The following is a 15002-nucleotide window of genomic DNA, read 5'->3' as shown; positions in this document are numbered from 1 at the left end:
ATGAAACTTTTTCTACTGAAACAACTTTAACTACTTTACTTTACTATAACTTTACCAAAATCGAGATGACTCTCTCACCTAAGTATTATTCCATTTCCTTCTCGCAAAAACATAGAATTTAGAGTTAGAACGAACTTTGAAGACCATCTGGTCAGTCTGGTCTGGCTTTCCAAACTAGAAATTCCCCGGGATGGTTTTTGGGGTGTCAGCCATCTAACATACGTAATCACTCAGTCTCCGCGTGTTAGGAAAGTGCAAGGGAAAATGATGTCAAATAGTATATCATTAGCAATTCCTTTGAATTTAAATAGTTTTCTTCTCAAGTAACAAGGAAAAATCGTTTAAATATTACTTAATTAATTGTCCTAATATCCCTGCGGGTTGACTAGGAAGCAGGTGTTGTTACACAGTACATAGTTCAGGGACAATTTAAATCAATTGATCTACGTCAAGTGCCCAATGGCTGACAAGAGTTAAGTGCCAGAAACTTCGAGGAAAAGCGGACCTAGTTCTGGCCCAGCTCTCCTACCGCTTTATTTTGACTAATGTTTGAAAGCTGACCTCAGACATGAAGGTACCAATCCCTCCAATTGGTTGTACACTTGTGCACAGAATAGGAAATGCCAGTCTCCGTCTTCACGCCTTCTGTCCTCCTGCCGCCAGCCACCCTAACTCCCCACCCCACTCCCAGCCCCTCGCCTGGCTGCTCACAGTCAGCAGAGGCCTGTCTGCACCCGCGACCACATCAGCCGCAGCGCCTGCCTTGTGACACCCCCCGCCCCCTGCTCGATGTGCCTGTGAGCCAGTAGCCCCGCGGGCCGGCGCTTCTGATTGGCGGTTGCTAGGTGACGTCGCCTGCGCTCACGTGACGAGTGTTAAATGCCTAGCCTGCAGGAGCCCGCCCCACAGACAACCGTAAAGCCGCTGCGGGCTGCTCACCTGCTCCCGCCTCCCGGAGCCTGGGTCCGGCCCTGACACCCCTGCCCCCTCCACTGCCCGCCCCCCGCCCGAGCTGGCGTTGGGCAAGGAGCCGAGCGGGCTGAGAGGCGGAGAAAGGATGCGGCCGGCGGCAGCTGTCCCAAGCAGTGCACGGTGATCGCCTCCCCGGAGGAGGAGTTGCCTAGACCGTTGCCACATTTCTTGTTTTCCTCCCCCACCCCACCCACCCCTAATTACATTGGCTGCTAGAGGGGACCGGGAGAGACGGAGGAGGCGCCTCGCTTTCCCCCTTGCGCCCGCTACCCCTGCTCTTTTCCGTCCGGGGCCAGGATGACTGGAGTCTTTGACAGTCTGGTGGCTGATATGCATTCGACCCAGATCACAGCCTCCAGCACATACCACCAGCACCAGCATCCCCCGAGCGGCGGCGGCGCTGGCCCCGGCGGCAGCAACAGCAGCAACCTCCACAAGCCCCAGGAGTCGCCCACTCTCCCGGTGTCCACAGCTACCGACAGCAGCTACTACACCAACCAGCAGCACCCGGCGGGCGGCGGCGGCGGTGGGGGTTCACCCTACGCGCACATGGGTTCCTATCAGTACCACGCCAGCGGCCTCAACAACGTCCCTTATTCCGCCAAGAGCGGATACGACCTGGGCTACACCGCCGCCTACCCCTCCTACGCGCCCTACGGGACCAGTTCGTCCCCGGCCAACAACGAACCTGGTATGTATAACGCTGGCATCAGGGTGCCAACTCGGTCTAACTACTAGGATGGGTGAGATGAAAATGTTTGGGGCGGGGATCCCTTCGGAGCCCTGGCCTTTCAAACTACCTGCTCCCAGCCCGCCCAGTTCCCTTTACCCTTCTCAACCTCCCATCTGCCGAGGGTCACCGAGTACGTCCTACGATCGATCTTCAGCTGGCCGGACCCGGTGACCCCAGGGGCCGCGCGGTGCATGCCTCATTGTAACCTCATTTCCTTGCCACCTGCTTCTCCTTTCTCTCCGGTGTGTGCCTGTCTTCCCCTTCGCTAGAAGGCCAAGCTCCGGGGTTCGATGACCGCACCCGTCCGCGCGCTGCGAAGTTGCGCCTAAGAACTCGCCTCCCGGCTCCGGCCAAGTCCCAAGCCCGGCCTCTCTGCAGGAGAGAACTCTTGGGCTCCCCTGGTTGCACGGTTCTCACAATTCCGTTTCGTTACAGAGAAAGAGGACCTCGAGCCTGAAATCCGGATAGTGAACGGTAAGCCAAAGAAAGTCCGGAAACCCCGCACCATCTACTCCAGTTTCCAGCTGGCGGCTCTTCAGCGACGTTTCCAAAAGACCCAATACCTGGCACTGCCCGAGCGAGCCGAGCTGGCGGCGTCTCTGGGCCTCACCCAGACTCAGGTGAGAGCTTGCGGCCTGGGAAGGGACGAGGAGGGCGCTGGTCTAGGATGGCCGGGAAGCAGGCGGATTCAGGACAATGTTTTTTAAAAATATTTTTAAAATAATTTTAAAGATTTCGAGGCCCGCGCCTTTGGCGGCCTAAACTTCTACACTCGAAACTGAAATCTTCCAGAGGGAGGACAGGGTGGGCAGAAATGTGGTACCATGTTGTCTTTCCGCGCGCTACTGATTAAGAGGGTAAAATAATTGGCCCTCCTGACCCCCTGCTGCTGTCACCACCACCACTGTGCACACACACCAGCTGTCTTGGACTTTTTGAAAGGACCACGCAATGGAGTAGGAACCATCGCAGCCTACGAGGCCTCGGCACGTGACCTGCCTACCTGCCCAGGGTGCTCGATGCTCACCTCTTGTTGGTGGTCTTTCTACGCTTCCTTCCCTCCCATGTCCGGTGCTGAGTTTCCTTCACTAATGCTCGGGTCCTTTTTCCTCAAAGGTCAAAATCTGGTTCCAGAACCGCCGGTCTAAGTTCAAGAAGATGTGGAAAAGCGGTGAGATCCCCTCGGAGCAGCACCCTGGGGCCAGCGCCTCGCCACCTTGTGCTTCGCCGCCGGTCTCCGCGCCAGCCTCCTGGGACTTCGCTCCGCAACGGATGGGGGGCGGCGGCGGCCCCGGCAGCGGCGGTAGCGGCGCGGGCAGCTCAGGCTCCAGCCCGAGCAGCGCGGCCTCGGCTTTTCTGGGCAACTACCCGTGGTACCACCAGGCCTCCGGCTCCGCCTCACACCTGCAGGCGGCGGCGCCGCTGCTGCACCCCACACAGACCCCGCAGCCGCACCACCATCACCACCACCCTCATGGCGGCGGGGTCGCCCCGGTGAGCGCGGGAACGATTTTCTAACCCCAGGGAGACTGTGCCAGAGACTGAGCAAAGACCCATTATCCTCAGTGCTCGCCGCAGGGCAGGGTCCCTCCAGCAGGCCCGCGGAGGGCACCCACCCCTCCCGGAGCCTGCAGCCCCGGATGGCCTGCCCCAGGCCCTGCGCCTTCGCAAGGCCACCGAGCTGCGGAGAACTGGAAGGTTCCTCTTTTGGAGCCCCCCGGCAGCTGCGTGGTGAAGGCCGCGGGCCAGGGCCGCCTTTCCGACCTGAGCCCCGCCTCAAGACTTGATTCCCCTCCCCTCTCCGCCCGGCGAGGCCGGCCGGCGCCTTCCTCGCCGCGGGCCGCTAGCTGAGTCCCGGAGAGAGACGCCTCCCCCGCCCGCGAGGCTTCCCCAGCAATCTGAGGCTCCTTTCTCCTTGCCCGCCCCCAGGCTCAGCGCAGGCGGCCTGGGTTATTGACCTCCGGGGTCCTGCCTGCCCGCCCGCCCCCAACACTCCTTTGAGCCCCGGCGGTCCTCCGCTTTTTTTCTGCTCTGCGGGTTCCAGCCCTTGGAGCCCCATCTATCCCCCACCTTAGCTCTCCTCCAGTAACGCTCCCTGAGCTCTCTCTCCTCATCCATCACCAGTGGAGTTTTTTTATTTTTATTTTTTTAAAAGTTTAGGTGCCTTCGCGGATGACCTCATTTTGATGTTGGAAAAAAAAAGTGATTTTTTAATATGTGGACACTGCAAAAAAAAAAGTGTTTAAATTATCTTTTTTAAAATCTATTCAGGATTATTAGCCTGGACTTTCGACAAAGAGTTTGTAAATAAAGGTGTCTGTGCAGATTTTCCCACTGATTTATTTGTATAAAAATACTCATCTTTTCAGACGTTTTTGTAAACCCCCACTTGTGAAAACTACGGTTTAGCAGTGACCTCACCCTCCGGTTTATTTTTCCCTTAAAATTTTTCTCAGTTAAACTAAGCTACTGATTTGGATTTGTTTTATCTTATCCTAAAGTCTTTGTTCTTGAAATGAAAGGTATTTTGGGGTTATTTATTATGAAAACAACAAGCTCTTAATGTTGATTTTACAATATGAAGAGATTATTTAAATAAATTATTGTTTTCATTGGATGTGTGCGCTTTTTCCATGGTGTCATGACCCGGAAGCTCCAGCCGCTGCCCAGGCGGGGGAACCTGGTCAGCCAACAGTGACATTTACATCTTTTGGAGGCTGCCAGTGCGGCTAGGCGAGGATAGGCACATTTGGCTCAGGGGCCCTGAGGCGTGTTCGAGCTGTGCCCCCACCCGCGTCCGGCGCGGGGTTCGCCAGCTCGCGGCGTAGTGAGTCAGTCCGCGCCCGGCGGCTCCAGCCTCAGCCAGCCAGGCCCCTCCGGCGCCGGCGCCACCGCCCAGTGCCTGGGCGGTCTGTGCCACCCCCGCGCCCCCGGTACTGGCCAGGCAGTTCCTCCAAGACGCCGCTGGGCACCTGCAGTCCGAGCCTAAGAGCTGCTGAAGTCGGAGTCAGACCCCCTCATTGGACCCTCCCCTCTGTTTGCTCCACAACCTTTCTGGGGCTGGCTGAGCCGAGAACTCAGCGAGGCACCCAGGCCCTCGGGAGACTCGGTTGGCTGCTCTGGAATGCAGGGCGATACAGGCGCACAGGGCTGCACCAGCACACATGCGATCACACACTGTGACCCTCGCACTCACATCTATGTTATCACACACACTCAGTCACACACACGTACTGAATCACACTCTTACACTCACACACATGAACACTTGAAACGAGTTCATGCACACTCACACATTCACACTCATTGATATACAAACTCACATATGCACCTTCACGCACAGATGCACACTGACACGGAGACTGATGCACGTTGCCATGGGAGTGGCATCCTTCCATCTCACATTCTCCAAGGGGAAATGTCCACACATCATTCAGCTCTGCTTTCCATTTTGGGTCCTAGCTTTGGAAGTGATCCTACTTTATGGCGTTCCCTGCAAAGTCCCTTTTCTTGAAAGCTATAGTTAGAAACTTCCTGGCTTCGAATCACTGTGTAACTTTGGGTTACCCACTTAACCTCTCTGTGCTGCTGTTTGCAGATCTATAAGATAGAAGAAATAATAACTATCTCAGAGTCGTGAGCATTTAATGTGGCAATGATGTAACACAGTGCCTGGCACATAGTAAGCACTCAATGCGTTTTTGCTATTTGTAGTATATTGTTTGATCCCAATGCTCCCAAACAAGGAGGCTTTACTTATGCCTGCAATTAGGAGTCCCAGAGTTACCCAGAGGCCTTTCCAACCTCATCTTATACCGAAGAGCAGCACTCTAGGGCTAGGAGACCGCTAGCCCTTTCCAACACGGAAGCCTACACCTCAGGCATCCCCTCTGAAGGGACAAGGCTCCACTGGAATGGAGGTTGGGGGCAAACCAGAAAGCCCTGCTTGCCAGATCCAGGCCTCCTCTCCTTTAAGATGGTAATTCAAGCCATCTTTATTGTGTGTCTTCAACTCACCTCTGCTACAAACCACGTCTGGTTTTTCTAGGCTCAGTGGCATCGTCCTGAGAGGAATCCCGACTTTTCTGGCCAGATTGTTTTGGGGCCTGCACCGAGTCTGCTTTACAACAGAGTATGATCCAGGGAATTGGGGGTCTGGGGAAGGCAGGGAGACTACACAACCCAGTGTCCACTTGCATTCCTCCAGTGTTTTCTCAGGCTAGGGAGGCCCGAGCTGAAGCCCACTGACCCAGAGATTCTGACTTCCCTAAGCAGCTGCTGCCTAGCAGACCCCCATTCCTGTCCTCCCGCCTCCCAGCTCCAAATTCCATGGTTTTCTTTGAGTGCCAATAGCTGGTGCCAGCCTTCCTCCTGCGGTTGGCTGTGCCCTCCTCTCCTTTGCGCGCACTCCCCTCCCCCTCCTGAAACCAGCGAGGAGAGACGGGGCAGTAAATTGGCTGGTGTCGAGGATCTGCAGCAGACAAGATGATTAAGAGGCCTACGCCGGAGCGCCCGGGGCAGGGAATGTCAGCCCAAGTTGGAATCACGCAACAGGCCTTGGCATGAGCGAGCCTGGGAGCCGGGAGGGCGGGAGGCTCCAGCTCCGGGGTGGGCCGAGGCCTCACAGACTCGCCGGAGTCACCGAACCTGGCACCCTGCGGCGGCGGGGTCGGGCCGGGCCAAGGCGCGTCTTTCCCCGGGAAACCGGGGAAGCAGAGGGCAGGAGGGTGCAGGGGCCAGAGGAAGGGGGCGTTTCCGCAGACGAGAAGGGCAAAGAGAAGGGAAAGCGAGGATGCGCTGGGGTCCCAGAAGTGAGGAGGAGGAAAGGGGGAGGGGTGAGCAAGGGGAGAAACAAAGCCCGGCTGGGGGAGGCGGGGGCTGGCTCCAGCCCCGCCGGGGGCGATGCGCTGGCAAGCCTTTCTCACAGTCTCGCGGCCCGCGGGGAGACGCGGAGCCTTGTGATCAGCCCGCCACGGAGCAGACTCGCTCCCCCCGCGCCCGACTGTGTGCGAATGAAAAATGAAAATGGGAAGCCGCGATCTCGTCTCCCTACACTGGGAAACCAGCCGCACTCCGAACACACATAAATTTTCATTGTAATCCCTTTTCCATTCGGTCGCGTGAAATATCAGGCCAGAGACAGGATGTGACAAAAGCTGGGAAGCCGGGGAGGGAAGCCAGAGTGAGGGGACCCCGGCCCTCTCCGCTCCACCTCCTGGCAGGATTGCTCGGAACTCCGGCGGAGCGCTGGCACTGAGTTCCAATTCCTGAGGCAGGCAGCCGGGGCGCGCCCGCACCCTCTTTCCTCCCATTCCAGTCCCTCCACAACCCCAGCGCGCGCTCCGCCGCGGGCCAACCGGCCCCCGGTGCTCTGCTGGGCGTAGACACACCCCCTCCCGCTGCCGGGTATTCCTGCCGCCCTCCCCGCCGCTCCTGGGCAGGGGAGGGCAGAGAAGAAAGGGAACGGATCCCGGGCCTAATCAGCGCGGCTGCAATGTGGGACCGTTTAGGAGGCTTCCCCTCGGCCTTCTTTCAGGATTACTTGTGAAAATTGTGAATATCCGTCCTGTGTAAGGATTTCCGAGACTGGTGGGGCGAGTTTGGGGGAAGTATCAGGTTTGATAGAGGCGGAGAGAGTGCGGGAAGACTGGAGCATTGTTTACAGTTTTGTGGTTGAAGGGGGAGAATCTGGAAAGGGGGATAAAAAGAGGAATGCGGAAGTGGTCGATGGTCCCCTCCACGGTTAGAAGCCCCCGCGAAGAATGATGTCGGGGAGCAGAAAAACCCCTTGCCTTTCCAAAAAAGTCGTCCTCACTAACTGTAAAAACAAGGAGCAACCAACCCCTCCCCCCCACACACACACACTCTGACACTACCTCCCGCCTCCCTCCGCCGCGTCCCAGTCCCAAGCACTCGCTCAAAAGTCACAAGCCAGCTGCTTTCTCGCCAGGGAACAGCGACCAACAATGCCTTAAACCTCTTTGAGAATGAAGCTACAGATTCTCTCTTCCTCCTAAAATATAGGTCCCTTTGCATTCGACATTGGGGTCCGGGATCCACGAAGCGGGTGGGTGGGATGCGTTCCTGCGGGCCGGGTTACACGCGCCCCTGGCCAGGTACTAGTCTCTCGCGGGCTCTGGCAGGATCAAGTCACCCAAAACAATTCCAGGAAAGCCTTCCCCCGACAGATCCACCCTCCCTACCTGGGATCTGACCCGCAAGCTTTACCCACTGCCCCTCCCCTCTCCCAAAACACACCAGCGCGGGCGGATGCAGAGGCCCCACGTCCCTCCAAGGCCCCCCTGGCGGGAGTTCCCCTCTCGGGGACGTGTTTGTCAGTGATTGCCACATTACAAGAAGTTACATTCCGCCCTGAGGCCTGGGACCGGGCGGGGCGAGGGATACAATGTGTTTCAAGAAAAGAAAGAGCAGGCAAGTCTATGAGCAGCAGCTCCTCGGCGCCTCCAAGTGAGGACGCAGGCATAGTAGACCTTTCTTCCCGGGACCGCCTTGGGCTCCGGCTGCTTTCTCTTCCTCGGGTCCCGCCAGACCGCAAACACTGCGGGTTCTTAGTAGTTTGCAGGCTGCGTGGCAGCGCTTCCGGGATTCTCCGGAGACCCGTTTTGGAGATCCTCAGGAGTCCTGGTGCCACCCGCTGCGTCCCTGATCAAGTTGGGCCAGCGCAAGGAGCTGGGGGACACGAAGGGGGGGTGACGAGGTTTGGGCGCGGAGTCGGGGAAGGTGGAGAATGGCTTCAGGAGGCGGGCCGGGGCTGCAAGGGCCGCAGATTAGAATTTCGGGGAAGGAGCAGAGGCAAGGAGGAAGGAAGGACTGGAAGTGGATCGCGCTGGGGGCAACCCCAGAGCTCAGGCTTGGGCCCGCACAGAGCAAACATGGCGGGCTTTCGGCACTCCCGCTCCTCCCCTCCTTTTTGTGGTGCAGAAGTCTCAGACACCGTAGAGATGAAACCGTCGCTCACGGAACAATGGGGACTTCTGGCATGGGAACCCAACTGAGTCCGGGCTGCTTGGAGCGGTGGCCGCGCTCCGTGGGCTTCTCCAGCCGGGAGACACCGCGTTGCCCCCTCCCCTGGGGCAGCCCCCGCTCCGCCCCATCCCACCGCGGCCCTGGCCTCGGCTTCTTAAAGCCGCAGGGTGTCTCGGTGCCCTAGAGAAGCGCCGCCCAAGTGGGGAGTGAGTGTTGGGGGGGCGCACTATCTCGGGGCGGTGGAGGCTGAAGAAGAGCCTAGGCGGTCGCGGGGCTGGCCTCGAGGACCTAATTTAGCTCCTTTTCTCCCCAAAGCCTCCAAATAGTAGCAGGCTCGTTGACGCCGGCACTGGGCGGCAGCTAGCACTCGGTCTTGGAGTGCTAAGTCTCCTCACTCACAGCAACTCCTCAGTAAGCCAGTTGCCCCATCACCCGGTTCCCCGCCTTCTGCCCCCTGGGCCCCGCCTGCAGATTCCAGGGCCCCACCCGGCTGCACTGTGGAGGGGGTTTGCGAGAATCCGGGAAAGGGGCCGAAGAAAGGAGGAGGGGAGAACTGTAAAGAAAAAGAAAAGAAAGGTGTCGGGTGGGGGTGGGGATCCGGCTCAGTCACTTTCTCGCTCTATTGCTGCTTTAAGGGTGGGTACCCGGGACCTTGGGGGCATCCAAGCCTGGAAGAGTAGGCACGCGGGGAAAGGGATTCTCTTCCTGACATGTTCACGGGACAACAGTGAAAATTTGCCTTGGGTGGCCAGTTCTCTCATTTGCCCCTATTAAAAGAAAAAGCCCAAGAAATTCAATTAAAGCTACCCCAGCCAGGCGCTATTTGAGGCATGAATGTCTCCCCTAAAGCTGCAGTAATCATGTGGCATTAGACACTTACTTCCGGAATCCTATAGCCAACCTGAAAAATCCCAGACCCCCTTTTCCCCTAATTTTTGCTCTGATCTGTAATTTTATCCACATTTGCACTAGTTTGAGCATTCTGGCTCTCCCATCTGAAAGCCTGCAATTACTATATAATTCTTCGCAATTTCAGATGTCCTAATATGGACTGTAATTTTTGCGCAAGACAATTTCCTGCTATTTCAAGCATCAACATTGTCAAAGTTGTATGTACATAATAAATGGGAATATCAATGCATAGTTTTTAGCATAACATCTTGACTCCTCGATAATTATATCCGTTCGGAGCCTACGCAGAATTAGCCTGAATTGCATGGTAACTGCTGCTGCTTTAAAATTTTTAAAAATTACTCATAATTTTCCCAAAGATTACCAAGATCTCGAGTGCACAATGTCATCAGCGTAATGAAGAGTAAACATTTATGCTAATAATCTGCAATTTTTTTCATCAGCTATAAAGACAGAGGCTATATAGCCGAAAATTTCAGTCCTATTCTGCAAGCGCAGCGCTGCAAAAAGCCTGCGGCGCTCGGAGGCGCCTGGTCCCGGGGACCTCTTTCCACTCTTTACTCTCAGGATAGGAGGATGGGGCTGGGGGATTCTTTTTGGTTTTCTGGTTTTGTTTTGCTCTGGTTTGGTCGGTTTTGTATTTCCTATTTTTCCTTTTTTTCTTCTTCTTCCTTTTTTGCCTTTTCTTTCCTGTCATTCTCCCAGCCAAAAGCCGCCTTCGACCCTTTTGATTTGATGTAGCAAAGATTGTGTCCAGATTATCTGAAATTGACACTGAAGAAGGTAAGGGTGGAAACCGGTTTCATTTTTCAGAGGGTTGGAAGGCTGAGCTGCGTCCGCCGCCGCGGCTCCCGCTCCCAGAGTAGGAGGGTGGGGGAGTGATTATGTATGCACCAGCTAATTCTTCCATCAAAACTTCTTGTCAGCGATGTTAAGATTATTTTTTTTCCTTTTTACAAAAACACTTGATGTTTCAGGAAGTGTTAAGCCCTGAAGGTTGGGGGATGAGGGCGGGGGTAGGAAAGGAGTGGGTGGGGGGGACATGTGTCTTGAGTCTGGGGAAGGCACCCTTTAGAGCCCTTTGCCTGTCTACACTGGAGTCGGAGCTTGTTGTAGAGCTGGGGCTTTCTTTGAGTCATGGAAGGGAGAGATCCTTACCCTCTGTACTGCATTTGATGAAAGTTCCAATGGCGGTGAGGGATGAAGAGCGGGAAAGTTCGCTTGAGCCTTTGATTTCAGGATGATTATTAACCTAGGCGATGGAATGACAAAAACTAGAGAATTCTGAAATTGGTTTGTAAAAAATACAGAATGAAAGAGATGGATGGAAGGATAAAAATATATAGCTGGGGGTCTGGGTTGCTTCTTTCTATCCAGTTTTTCTTGAAATCAAGTATCTCAGGTTCTGTATCCAGCACTTAGACTTACCTTTCTTTAGGTGACAGAAGTTGATATTTCTTTAAGGGGAGAGATTTACGTAGTTAATCTTTACATCAAATGACTAAGAATAAATTCGTGTTTCTGTGCATATAGGTGGAGGGAATTTTAAAACTTTTTGTGCCTCTTAAAATTAGTCCAGAATAGGTAAGTCTGAAGAGCGATCTCACTCAGCCCAGGTACAGATCCCAAAAAGAAAGAAAGAAAAATAAAACATGATGCCGTAGTCCATGAAGGAAAGCTGTACACTATATAAACATGTTTCCCATTTCATATTTTTTAAATGTTGCCTAAATTTAGGAGCTGTGTTCTTCCACAATGAGACTACTACTTGTAGGACCACTCAGTCCCAGGCTTATGAAACCCAAGACCAGTGAGGAGGGGGCTGTGGATTGTTGCTTTTGCCCCTCCACCCCCACTCTTACCCCCTTTTAGAGCGAGTGTGTATGAGAGAAGATATTAAAGAGGTATCTGTTGTTTGGCAATTTTGCTAAGTCTGTCTTCATTACTTCGACGCTGTGCATTTGCTAATTTGGAGGCCCGGCCATTGACAAGCTTGCTCCATACACCTGCAAGCAATTTGCCGGCTCCGGTACCGGAGAATTGCAGAGATGGCAGCTCGCACCTATTTGATTTTTTTTTTCCTTTTCTCAATGCACAGCAAATTTGGCTTTCAGTGCGTTATCTCTTTTGTTAATGCAAAAAGATTCCCTGGGCGAAAAAATTGCTCATAATTACCAGAGAGATGGGGAAACTGCATTAGAATAAATAAACCTGAAATTACTGTAATTATGTTGTGTTTGATGGCCCGGCTTGTAATCAAGAAGAGAATACAGTGAAATGATGCTGACCCTCTTGGGTTTGCAGCTGTATGCGCACTTTGGGGTCTTTTTTTTTTTTTTTTTTTGCAGAAAAGAGTCATTTTGATAATCATTAAGCTGTGTGTAACCTATTTCAGAAGTGTTTTAAAATGAGGTTCACATTTTTTGAACAAGGGGGGGAAAAATCCCAAAATTACATTTTGCCATTACAGACTCATACATAAGGAAAGGTTGTGTTTTCTAAGTGACAATTGTTAAGACATAATATTCGAAATCAGTATTTAATCATTATAATGAGGTATTGTTTAAATATAACCACCTTTGGATTATTCATAGTTTAATTAATATACTCATTATGAAAATCTTTGAATCAGATATTTGATGAACTACTTGTCAGTAACAAGGCAGCATTAATTAGGCCTATATTGAGATTAACATTTTTTAAAAAGTACAACCGCTTATAATTATAATAGAGCCTAACTAAAAACCGCCTTCACTGAGCTAAAACTAATAATTTCTCTATTTGAACTGTTAGCAAGAGATTATTAAATTAGTATAAGCTAATATCTCAAAGTATTAAAATCCGCTTGACCAAGTAGATTTTGCCTGTGGCTGCAGGCATTGGGCCCTGACTGCCGTCTGGGGAACCCGAGTCAAATGCGTGAGAGAAATCTGCCAGAATCTCCCCGCTAGCAAAATCACATTTCGCAGGGTAACCAAATCCAGGAAGGTCCCTGCTCCCGCGCCAGAGCCCAGTCTGGGCAATGAGGCCCCATCCGGGCCCGCACCCTTTCCGAGGTCTCATCTCTCCCATTAGCGCTTCAGGTTCTGGGGGCCTGCGGGAGACGAAAAGCCCCAACCCCAGGCCGTAAAGGGGCCTAAAGGTCTCAAGCTCCATACCCCACTACCTCTCCTACTTTCTCTACACCTTCTCCTCCCGCCACTTCCCCTCCCCTTCCCAAAGGGCGCAGGAAGAGCCTGGCGCATCTGATCTTTCACCAGCACCAATTGAAAAATGGGTGCTTGTCACAACACAGATCACTGCCTTCTCCGCTCTGCTCTCCAGAGCGCTCTGCAAAGGGCCCCCCAAAGGCGGAGGGCCAGCCCCCACGGGAAGCAGTGTCAGAAGGCGGGTGCGAGAGAATTGGGAGTCGCTCAAAGCAGCTGTCGGGGCCCGCAACTTTCCCGAGCTTCCTCAGTTCCGAGTTGAGATTAAGCTGAAGAGCCGGGCCACTGGGCGGAGGAGAGTGCTAGGGTCGTTTTCGCTGCTCGGAGGTGACGTTCTTTAGGAGCGAACTGATCTGAGCGGTCCACTGGAGATGCCCCCTTAATGGCCTGGTCTGGGAACTCGACTCAGCCGGTTCTCTGGTTCCGACGAGTCAGCGGAGCCCACCTGCCCCTCGGCACCTCCATTTCTCCCAGGCGCAGAGAAAAGCCCGGGATCATTAGGCGGGAATTGGACTCTCCTTGTGGATAGGGCCAAGTGGGTGGGAGTGGCTGTGGAGGGGCCAGGGTGGCGCCTTGGGACTGTCCCCTGAAGCTCACTGATTGATTGGAGGGTAGCCTGGCAGACGTATCCTTCCGGCCCCTTTCCGGCGTCTGGCCGCGTCTTTTCCACGTCAAGATCCAGCACCCTCGGGGCAAGCAAAAGCCAGGAGGCCAGATCCCCGCGGAGGTGAGGGGGCAAAGCCGGGTGTCTCTGCGTCCAGGCTTCTAGGCCTCCCGCGAGGTGAATGGGCTTGGGGGGTACTCAGATCTCACCCACCGGCTGCCTTTGAGCTCTGCTTTGATCTCCTCAGCAGGCCTTCAGTCTCTTTGGTTCCTGAGCCCTGGCTCTGCCTTGCCGCACCTGTTCCTGATCCTCCTTCCCAGGGACGGTTGCCACTACCATTCTAACCCAGGTAGGGATCAGACCCCTAGGCGGTGAGGCAAGGCATGAGGAACAGTCCCAGAGGGGTGCCCTGCAGGCATCAGCCCCTTATCCTGGTATGTCTGGAGCCAGGAGTCGCTGCCGCTGTATTATGTATCCCCAGAGGTGTGAGCCTGGCTGGCCCCCTGCACCCCCTGACACAGCACACCAGACAGCAGCTCTTTCTCGAAACCATAATTTTACTGTCTTAAAGAAACTTTACAACTTATTTACAAAGTCCTTTTTTTCCCAAGATACAAAGCAATAAGTTAACATTCTCAATATAAAACTAAACTTTGACATAGAGAACACAAAACACGGTTGATTTCAACTGATCACATTTTCCAAATTTCACAAGTAAAATGTCAAGATTCTCATTTCACAAAGCATCAGGTTTTACAGCCACACACAACGGAACGGAAAAAAGCTAAGCTTGTGCAACATGTTTACAGAACAATAATAATAACAATAATAATTAATAACAATAATAATATGTACAGCGATTAGATCCTGCACTGGAGACTGTGCGTTCAGGGTGGCGACTGGCATTATTCTGTGATCCATCCTCTGGGGATTCTTGTACAGCTGCTTTTGTCTTACTTTAAAGCCCACTGCTACAGGGCACTAACTAGCTCACGCCTGCCTCTTTCTTCTCACCACTGCCCTTCGGTCCTCTCCTTCTCCCTAAGGAGGGAATTCAGGTTTTCCTTCTTGTCCAGGCAAGAAGACTAAGCGTTCTTTTCAAGATGAGAAATTGTGTTGGCTTCATTTCTTTCTTTTTAAAATAACACAGGACATGTAAAAATGCAAATAATTCGGCTCCAGCCTCTACCAGCGAAGTACAAAAGTTACCATATAAGTTAAAAATCATCATATCCTCTTTATTCGTTTGTCGGTGCGTTTAAAGAAATCGGTACATTTGGACCTTGCGCTCCTCGTGCCCCACAGAATCGCGAACTGGCCAATATTCAGCCTCAGGCGAAGTCCATTTCTCAATAAATTAAAAACCCCTCCCTCCAATTTCTCCCAGTTCCCGAACAAGCTACACGGATGGTGAGGCAGGCCCAGGAGGAGGTCTGCAAAGACAAAATATCCCAGTATCCGGAAATAGGCGGCCTGGTGGACCGCGCCTCCTCGGACCTGGTGACTTTTTCCAGAGGCCGCACAATGAGGACAGCGGACAGACGAGGACCTCGACTTCGTCAGCGCACAGATACAGAGCGAAAGGAGA

At 53.4% G+C, this 15002-nt stretch overlaps 2 protein-coding genes and 1 long non-coding RNA gene across 4 annotated transcripts in view; 2 read left to right on the top strand and 1 right to left on the bottom strand.

Moving 5' to 3' along the window:
• Positions 1-926: 926 nt before the first annotated feature.
• Positions 927-4322, top strand: DLX2 (distal-less homeobox 2). The gene is made up of 3 exons (XM_019727495.3): positions 927-1663; positions 2141-2325; positions 2822-4322. The coding sequence occupies exons 1-3, from the start codon at positions 1270-1272 to the stop codon at positions 3221-3223; spliced, it is 981 nt and encodes a 326-aa protein (XP_019583054.1). The 5' UTR covers positions 927-1269; the 3' UTR covers positions 3224-4322.
• A 5791-nt stretch (positions 4323-10113) lies between these two features.
• The window catches only part of LOC141572702 (uncharacterized), a 74033-nt gene continuing 69144 nt past the window's right edge, over positions 10114-15002 (top strand). For both annotated transcript variants that reach the window (XR_016019878.1, XR_012498084.2), the window contains exon 1: positions 10114-10387. This is a non-coding gene — a long non-coding RNA (uncharacterized LOC141572702). The remainder of the gene's footprint in view (positions 10388-15002) is intronic.
• Positions 13954-15002, bottom strand: part of DLX1 (distal-less homeobox 1) — a 5032-nt gene continuing 3983 nt past the window's right edge. Inside the window, exon 4 of the mRNA XM_088794617.1 lies at positions 13954-15002. This exon is cut by the window's right edge and continues 659 nt beyond it. The gene's annotated coding sequence lies outside the window, so the exon portion shown is untranslated.

The sequence above is a fragment of the Rhinolophus sinicus genome, chromosome 17 (genome assembly GCF_057876585.1).
Source record: "Rhinolophus sinicus isolate RSI-liver-muscle chromosome 17, RSI-T2T, whole genome shotgun sequence".
Lineage (NCBI taxonomy): Eukaryota > Metazoa > Chordata > Mammalia > Chiroptera > Rhinolophidae > Rhinolophus > Rhinolophus sinicus.
This window is presented reverse-complemented; position numbering and strand designations above follow the sequence as displayed.

Coding starts and splice junctions, on each gene's coding strand:
- DLX2 (XM_019727495.3), top strand. CDS start 1,270: ATGACTGGAGTCTTTGACAGTCTGGTGGCTGATATGCATTCGACCCAG. Junction 1,664..2,140: donor CCCGGCCAACAACGAACCTG/GTATGTATAACG, acceptor GTTTCGTTACAG/AGAAAGAGGACCTCGAGCCT. Junction 2,326..2,821: donor TGGGCCTCACCCAGACTCAG/GTGAGAGCTTGC, acceptor TTTTCCTCAAAG/GTCAAAATCTGGTTCCAGAA.